At 32.7% G+C, this 9,511-nt stretch overlaps 1 protein-coding gene across 1 annotated transcript; it reads right to left on the reverse strand.

Annotated features, from left to right (window-relative positions):
- Positions 1-754: 754 nt before the first annotated feature.
- Positions 755-1,523, reverse strand: LOC132030252 (uncharacterized). Its single transcript, XM_059419805.1, has 2 exons — positions 1,356-1,523; positions 755-1,265 (listed from the first exon to the last, which is right to left on the reverse strand). Exons 1-2 carry the CDS (start codon positions 1,515-1,517, stop codon positions 825-827), a joined length of 603 nt encoding a protein of 200 aa, XP_059275788.1. The 5' UTR covers positions 1,518-1,523; the 3' UTR covers positions 755-824.
- Positions 1,524-9,511: the final 7,988 nt, after the last annotated feature.

Raw genomic sequence — 9,511 nt, forward strand, 5'->3', positions numbered from 1 at the left:
AAATGAATTCAGTCAGTCTGCATTGGACGATTCAATTCAATCTAATTGAATTCATGTACATTGACTGGTAGTTGGGAAGGCTAATGAGAATTGTAACCATTCAATATCATCAGCCTATAAATAGCCTATTAAGCTGTCCATTTCAACTCATCCCTACACCATTCTTTCTCATTCAAACAACGAATTTCATAGCAAAATGCCTCTAGGTGAAGATGAAGTGATTTACTTCGAGAAGAAACTAACCAAATCATACGTTGACAACGATGACTTTGTAAGTGTTATTTTGCAAACTTATTTCAATTGATGTGTTTAATTATTCATAATGCCTCATGTATTTTGTGCAGATCCTACCTTCTAACATACAAGATTTTCTTCCAAACACAACTACACAAGCTGTTGTTTTCTACGAGCAGCGTGAATACAATATGATGTATAAGGTTGGCGCGCATACCCGCCTCTACCAAGGGTGGAAAGATTTCATTGATGCAAACCTTCTAAGGGAGGGACACGTCTTATGCTTTAATGGTTGTGAACATAATGAGAAAGTAACCTTCTTTGTTAATATCAAGAGGGAAGTTATCGAAATAGATTAGGTTTCTCCCTATTATGTAAAGTTTATGAATTATCAATGAAATCTATATCTATGAACTTTATCTTTATCTATGGTTTTTCTTCTCAAGTTGAATGAAGACAACTTTTAATTGAACATCCATGACAAGAAATTTCTTCAACTTACATACATAAAGTGAATAACAATCACTTAAACATCCTTCAACATACAAACATGTAATCCTACTATGGCAATCGACATTGGTAATGTTTGTTCAAAAACACCCAATAAACCAAATAACAACACCAAAGAAACACAAAAACAAAAACTTGTTAATAGTAAGGCATCTACCCCTCTTCTCTTGTTCAAGCTTCATCACTTTCATCTCTTCTTCAAGCTTTGATACTTTCATCTCTTCTTGAACCTTTAACACTTTCATCTCTTCATTTGTAGTGATATTCTCATTACCGATGGCCATTTCACTATTATCATTACCAATATCTCCATCAATGCAAGAAGACTCTCCTTCTTTCATTTCATTTGTCAAACCAACTTCTTCCGCCATTTTCTTCTTCAATTCCACTGCTTGCTCTTCCATTTTCTTCTTCAATTGCACTGCTTGCTCTTCCATTTTCTTAATCAATTTGTGAATAACAAACTTAGACCTTTCATCAATAGGATCATCCCTCCATTCAAAGAACTTACATTTCTTAGCCTATAAAATAAATTCAACTCATGTTAGGCACACTGTAATGTGTGGCAGAAATAAGGCACGCAACATAAAAAAATAAAAAAATAATCGTACCCCATAGAATGGGCATGTCCAAAATCTTCTTCCGGGATTATTAGGAGACCAAGAAATCTGCATTTTTAATAATACTCCGTGCTGGCATCGCACTTGACGCTTCATCTTTGGATCATCATTTTGAGTACAAAGATTGTTCAACTCCGATTTGAACTCTTTCATTAAGAAGCCTAGAAAAAAAAAGTGAAAGATATAACATATAAATAAAAGATGAGAATAATAATGAGATTGGGGAAAATAATACTTATTACTAGAATGCATGGCACAGATTTCAAAATATTTTTTTTTCTTCAAGCTTTGGCAACAATGGAGTCAAAATTAGATAATGAAGAGAGAGGAAGAGAAAATAAAGGGGGAGGGGGGTGGGGCGGGTTTTTTCCCGTTATTTTTTATCCATGTGGCAAAAAAATAACAGGACAAATGCCCCCTCACGCGCTGCTTGGTCGTATAGTCTCGTACAGTGCCAGCACAGCGCTAAAAGGTCACTAAAATACTGAAAAATTAAGACTGGGGGGTAATAGGTCGCCTGCAAAGGTTGAGTGCGTCATAATTAATCCGACTATACGTTCGGGGGGGGGGGGGGTTATGTATTTTCCCCATATCTAAATACAACTTCAACTTTCAAATATCATTTTTCATTTTTTTTCAAATACTACCTTTCTAAAAAAGAATTTCATATGTTCTTATGTCCACACACCAACTAAAATTAATTAGAAGTATCAATTAAATATGTATGAAAATAATTGATAAAATACATAGAGAATTACCAATAGTGTTGTCCATAAATTTTTGAAGTAATTGATAAAGTCCATATATAGTTGTGAAAAGTATGGAGTATTGACGAAAGGCCAAAAGAATTTTACCCTCGATAAAGATTAAGGTGGTCACAATAATTATAAGAAGTATTCCGAATCGATTTCCACAGAGAGTAATTATACGGGATTGTTAAGGCTCAGTTCATTGACTTATGTGTCCCTGTATCCTTTAATAGTGTCGTCCATAATATTTTGAAATAATATAGTTGTTATCACAAAGAACATTCTCAAGCTTGAAAATTTGAAATAACAATAACCAACAACCCCTAATTCATATAAAGTGTATGTCTTTGTCAACACCAATAATATCCATAACCTTGAAAATTTAACAAAAGAATAGAGTTCAAACATAGACAAAGGTAGAACACAGGAAGAATATGAGCAACATATTATGATAGATAAAATAGATTCATGTAGACAAACATTTGTAATGAAAAAATAAAAGCGAATGATCATTCCTGACATTAGTAGTAATCAAACAAGGGTAGCAGAAATTTGGGAGGTGAATTCATTGGCAACTATTGAAAAGTTAAAAGTAAACTCCTTAAAAAATTGATTTTGAAAACTGTTGGCTCTATATAATTCAAATAAGGATAGGAATTATGAAGAAAACCGTGTAGTTCAAATATAGAAAAAGAAAAGGAGTTCTAAGTGCACGGCCACTTATTTGTAGTTTCTGACTTACTGTCTATTTGGCCAAACTTTCAAAATTTATTTATTTTGAAAAGTGTTTTAGATCGAAAGTTGTAGAGTACTCATAGTTATCCTTCCATGAAAATAAATTATAAAGTCCATAGGGTATATTATGATTAACATTGTTAGTTGAAATAGACAGTATAGCTTTTTATATTTAAGTTAGTATGTTGAAATAATTTTAATTCTAAGTAGCAGAAAGCCAAAGTATTATCAATTGTGTGATTAAGTAATTCAAATAACCTGTTAGAGTAGCATAAAACAAAAGTAGTTGAGATGTATTATTAAATCATCGGGAAATATTTAAAGGGAAAAGGACACAAATCGCTGCTGGGCCAAAAATAATCCCACGCGCTGGCCCATCTATTCCCAAACCTAAAAATTAGCCCATAAACTATTCCCATCCGGTAGCAAAAATCCGTAGCAAGCCTTTTGTGGCGACTAAAAGTCGCCACTAAAGGCTGGCCGGTCCACCAGCTCAAGTCGCCACTAAAGGCCTGCTACAGAAAGTCAGACTTTTTGTGGCGACTAAAAGTCGCCACTAAAGGCCTGCTACAGAAAAATCAGGTTTTTGAGTGACAATTAAAAAAGTCGTCACTAAAGGTTAAATATCCCACAACATATATAATATGTGTATATTTAGTAAGAAATATCCCAAAAAACTCTGAGGCGATTTTTGTATATAATATGTATCAATTTTGTATAGAAAGTGTATATATAATTCCAGCATGTGTATATAAACTGTATCGGTTTTGTATAGAAAGTGTATCATACGTATAAAAAATGTATCATAGAAACCGTATCATTGTGGTATATAATATGTATCACTATTGTATATGTAAAAAAAATATCATTTCATTATTGTATAATATGTGTATAATAAATGTATAATTAACGTATAATTTATGTATAATAAATGTATAATTAATTCCAGCATATGTATATAAACTGTATCATTCTTGTATATAAAGTGTATATATAATTCCAGCATATGTATATAAACTGTATCATTCTTGTATATACTACTAAATATACACATATTATACATATTTTGGGATATTTCTTACTAAATATACACATATTATACATGTTTTGGGATATTTAACCTTTAGTGGTGACTTTTTAATTGCGCCACTAAAAAGACCGATTTTTATATAGCAAAGCCTTTTATGGCGACTTTTAATCACAAAAAAGTCCGACTTTTTTTTTTTTTAAAGTTTTACTCAGTAGGCGTATGCCACAGCATTATTTTAGGCAGTAGGCCATTTTTTGGGAAATTGACATAGATATGCAAGTGCTAAATAGAATTGGCATTTTTTTGACCTAAATTGTATTTAGCGATCATAGGCCTAAAAATAATGGCACTAGGTAACCAAATACGCATTAAGCCTCCACAATTCTAGGGATCATTTTTTCTCCTTATTTAGCATTCTAGGTAGCCAACTAACCGTGTGATGTTAACTGGCCCTGTCTTCTTCTTCTTTTTTTTTTTTCTTTTTTTTTCTTTTTTTTATAATGAAAAACATCATTGGCAGGCATCTTCTCGACTTTGCTAATTTGATTTTAAAAATGTTTGCACTGTGTCATAAATATAAATTGTGTAATAGTATAATAATTAGAATGTATACATGATACATCATATTATAGATCAGAATGTATACATGATACTTCACAATATATATCGGAATGTATACTATGCACGGTACTCTTCTCATGCATAGTTTTATATTTTATCCTTTTTCATACATAATAAATATACATTATTTAATAGCATAATAATTAGAATGTATACATGGTACTTCACAACATATATCAGAATGTTTACATGGTATTTCACAATATATATCAAAATGTACACACAATACTTCAGAATATATACCAGAATGTATGCACGATACTGTTCTTATGCATAGTTTGATTTTTATCCCTTTTTATACATAATAAATATACATTGTTTAATAGTATAATAATTATAATGTATACACGATACTTCACTATATCAGAGTGTATACATGGTACTTCACAATATATAACAGAATGTACACATCGTACTTCACAATATATATATATATATGTGTGTGTGTGTGTGTGTGTGTGTGTGTTTGTGTTATATACATATATGCATGTATATTTTTTAGTTCCCAAAATATATAGATATTTCAGGATGTATACACAATACTTTACATGGGAGAATTGTTGTTACTTGTTTACTCTATGTATACGCTACACTGTATACATTTCTATCATTTGTATACGTACCTGAAGATGATTTTTTTGGCGTCGATTCTTGTATACGTGGTACTTCACATATATATATATATATATATATATGATACTTTACAATATATAATATGAATGTATACATTCGAGAATTGTTGTTATCCGTTTACTCTATGTATGCATTACACTGTATACATTCTTATTATTTGTCTACGTAATTGAAGATGATTCATTGGCATCGATTCTTGTACACATGGTACTTCATATGAATGGGTTTTGCATAATATGCTTTTGGTGTGCTAGTGATATAAGAACTTGTTTAATCATGTAGATGAATTGAACTAAATTTTCTTCCGTGCAATGTATGTCCAGACAAAATGGAACTCATTTTTTTCCTTTCAACGAACAGAGGAAGAGAACTTGACAGATAACCCCTTTTCCTTCTGTTTACATTATGGATTAATCAAAACTACTATATTTCTAAACAAAAGAAAGAAAGAAAAAAAGGGACTATACAATGTGAATTAATTAACAATATACTACTGTCAACTGCTTCCTAATCATATTGACAACTCAGATCTGCTTCAATAACATCATCAGTATCCAATAATTCCTCCATTGAGAAGCAATCGTCGTTGTTTGTAAGAGCTTTTCCTGCTACTTTCACTGGGACTTCCATGTCCACCGGAGGCGGTTGTTGTCATTGTTCCTATTTGATGCCATGTAGTAGCAGTGTATTCATTATTCCCAATCTATGAACAAACCCTAGAACTATTCTTAGCAATTAGATGATATCAATAGAAAAGGATGTGGTCAGGGATAAATTTTGACCAGAGAAATTTTGGGAGAAGAGATGAGAGGGGAGAAAAACGGATGAAAGAGATTGAAAAAGAATATGATGGAGAGGCTAAAAAATAGGAGAAGTTTATGGGTCACGTGATACAAAATAAAAAGTCCAAAACGTTGGTTTTGGCTACTTAATGCCAACATTTAAAAATATTGTTATTTTTTGCCAATTCTATATAGGAGTTGATATACCATGTCAAATTCCCCTATTTTTTGAAATTATTTTGGGCCGAGCGGACTTCTGGGGGTATTAGGCCCAAATATAACATTACTTTGAGTCATTGGACACACAGTGTCCTTTTCCCATATTTAAATTGTACAACTTCTCCTTTGATGTTATGTGTGCATATTGAATCTGATTAAAAAGCAAAAAAAGCGAGAAGTGTGAGGACTACTATTTTTACCTTGTTGAACAAAGCAAAAGAGGTTCTATCTTCCCAAACGAGAAACCCCACACTAAGGGATCTGTGGAAAATGCAAAGGCAATTATATATGGTCTTTCATACTCTTAGCCCATTAGAAGATCGAAGCATTTTCCTGTAAGAGCCCGTTTGGATTGGCTTATAAGTTCTTTGAAAACAGCGTATAAGTTGTTTTTAGCTTTTTTGAGTGTTTGGCTGGTCAGCTTAAAGCTATTTTGTGCTTAAAATAAGCTCAAAAAAATAATTGGGCTCGTTTGGCTTAGCTTATCTAAAGCGGAACATAAAAATTTAAAAACAACTTATAAGTAAAAAAATAAGTTGGACTACCTCAACTTATTTCTTTTTGGCTTATAAGTTGTTTTCATCTTATAAGCTGCTTTTAAGCCCATCCATACAGGTAGGGATGGCAACGGGGCGGTGCAGGTGCGAGGCGGGGCAGGTTTAGACTTATGCGGTGCGGTGCGGGTATAGACATATGCGGGTGTGGGGCGGTTCGAAATAAATTATTTTAACATTCTTTGCAGTGCGGGGCGGGTGCGGGTTAGTGTTTAAAATTTTGAATGTGTTTGCTTTCATCGTGTCAACTGGCACTTCTTTCGTGCATATCTCAACTCTCTAGATAATGGTATGAAAATAAATTTGAAAGGCAACTGAGTGCCATTTTTCTCGGCATATATACTAACTTTATAAATAACACTTAAATTTACATGATCATTTTCATTTAATTTTTCCAGTAAGAAAAAATAATTTTGATATAGTTTACTTAACTAAGACAAGATTTCAATACCATTTCATGTCCACGTAGATAATATTCGCATAAGTGTGTATCTGATTATCATTTTAAGAAGATTCCTTCAAAGTTAAAATAAAGTCCATCTTATTTTAAAGTAAGGGCCATCAATTTTCACTGAGTAACAGTGAACTCTTTGATAAAAATAGCATTATATGTGTACATAGTAATAATTCTTTTAATTCCTAAATTTTCAGATTCCCCCAAAAACAAAAACTAAACTTTTATATATTAATTTGTAAAGTTAATTTTTGACTAACGTAAACTAAAACTAACTATTATATTAGTTACTGAAAGTGAGCCTAGACTTATTACGTGGAAGAAAATTACACTTAATAAGATCAAATAAGTAATTTTGGATGAAAGCAACAGAAAGATTAAAATAATAACTTAGTTGCCAGTGGGTGATTAACTGGTTATTATCTGAAAGGACTCATTTAAAGTCCAGTTATTCTCAACAGAGTTAAAAAATGAATCGAGAATGGATCATCATTATTGGGACAAGTTATACCCGCGGGTGGATGCGGTTTGTGCGTGGGGCAGGTGGACGCGGGTATAGATGCTTTGTGGGGCGGGGCGGGGCGGGTTGAAAATTTGTGGGTTAAGATAGAACCCGCACCGCACCCACACCGCCCCGTTGCCATCCCTACATACAGGCTCTAAGTCTGTAGCGGTGCAACTCTTCAACAAAGTAAGTTAGAAGAAGCTCTTTTTCTGGAAGTTGCGTCTATTTGTAGATTTTTTTAAAATCAAATAAGATATTAATATAATTACAAAGGACATTTACGCAATTTAACTTCCAAGTTAGGGAGTTCATGTAGTTAGTATATACTAGTTTCTATGCTTGTGCGTTGCACAAAAACTGCATACTGAAAATAATAAACTTTCAATTGCATATACTATAGAATATGTGCATATATAGTACGGAGTTTAATAACCCGTCTTTAAATAAAAAGCAATTCAAATTCTTGTGTTATACTCCCTCCGTCCCAATTTAGGTGTCTTACTTTTTTTTTTTTTTTGTCTGTCCCAAAAAGAGTACCTCTTTCTATATTTAGTAAATTGACAATTTAAATATTATACATGGTAAGTTTATAACCACAAGATTCAAATAATTTTTTGCTACTTTACACATCCTTAATTTTAAGACCACGTGATTCAAAAGTCTTCCTTTATTTCTTAAATTTCGTGACAAGTCAAACTAAGACAAAATTGGAACTGAGGGAGTAGCTTTATTCCAGTTATGATCCTTGTGTAATTTGAGTGATCATATTTAACTTTCAATTAGTAAAGATTGTTCATTAATGTTTCTTGTTCCTTTGATCCTTCAATAACTATGAGCCATACGCTTTAGTGTTGGAGTCTTCTTCTTTTTCCTTAAATCAATCGTCTGTTGTCGCTACATTATTTTGATCATATTGTAGCAATTTGTTTACTTGTAAATTATTTTAGTATATATTTTATTAATTAGATTTTTTAATAGGTAAAATTTTTACTTACCTATTATAATATTTACAGCTCAAAAAAACATGCAAAACTTGTACAGGCAGCCTCAAGTTTGCTAGCATATTAAATATTGATCTTCTATTTGTCATAGTGTGGTCCAACATACTGCACCAACTATAATACTAATCACGATTCTCAGGATGGGAGTTCAATTCCTCTAATCTTCTACGTTTGTAGTCCTTATTAATTAGTCAGTTGTTAATTTTTTCTCATAAAGAATTATGTCTATAAACCGTAACTCATAAATTCACTCTTTTTATTGACACCGAGCACTTAAAGTTAAATACAATAGTGCAAACAGAAAGAAAATCGTTACAAGTGAGACGTGAACGTTTAAACTTTGATTGTCACCAAATTACAAAAATAAGTGACGCATATGAAACCCGAATAGATAACGTTTTAATCTTTAATTTATATAGTAATAAAATTCTCAATCATATTCCCTTTCAACTTTACCTCCCTGTAGTGAGTCCATTTTCCATACAATTCTTCATTTTATATTCTAGTTCTAGTTGGGATTAACTTAGCGTGGAACCCAAAAAAAAAAAAAAATTGACTTAGTGAAGAATCCTAAACATAACTTAGTGAAGAATCCTAAACATAATAGTTTCATTCGAAAGAAAAGGGCTCTCGGCACATGATACGTGACGACTGATAACGTGCACTGCCCTACTATGGCCCGCCTCCGACGGCGAAAGGTGGTAACTGCACCGCCAAAGGATCTAGGGCGCATAGTCACACCTGATTCTGGTATACCACACACATTAGGGCCACTGAGACTCACTCAATGGCTGCCAGGGTGTGAGGGTGAAGGCACAGTGGCACCAATACTAGAACTTGATGCGACAGAGTGTCGAAGGAGAT

The sequence above is a fragment of the Lycium ferocissimum genome, chromosome 1 (genome assembly GCF_029784015.1).
Source record: "Lycium ferocissimum isolate CSIRO_LF1 chromosome 1, AGI_CSIRO_Lferr_CH_V1, whole genome shotgun sequence".
Taxonomy (NCBI): domain Eukaryota; kingdom Viridiplantae; phylum Streptophyta; class Magnoliopsida; order Solanales; family Solanaceae; genus Lycium; species Lycium ferocissimum.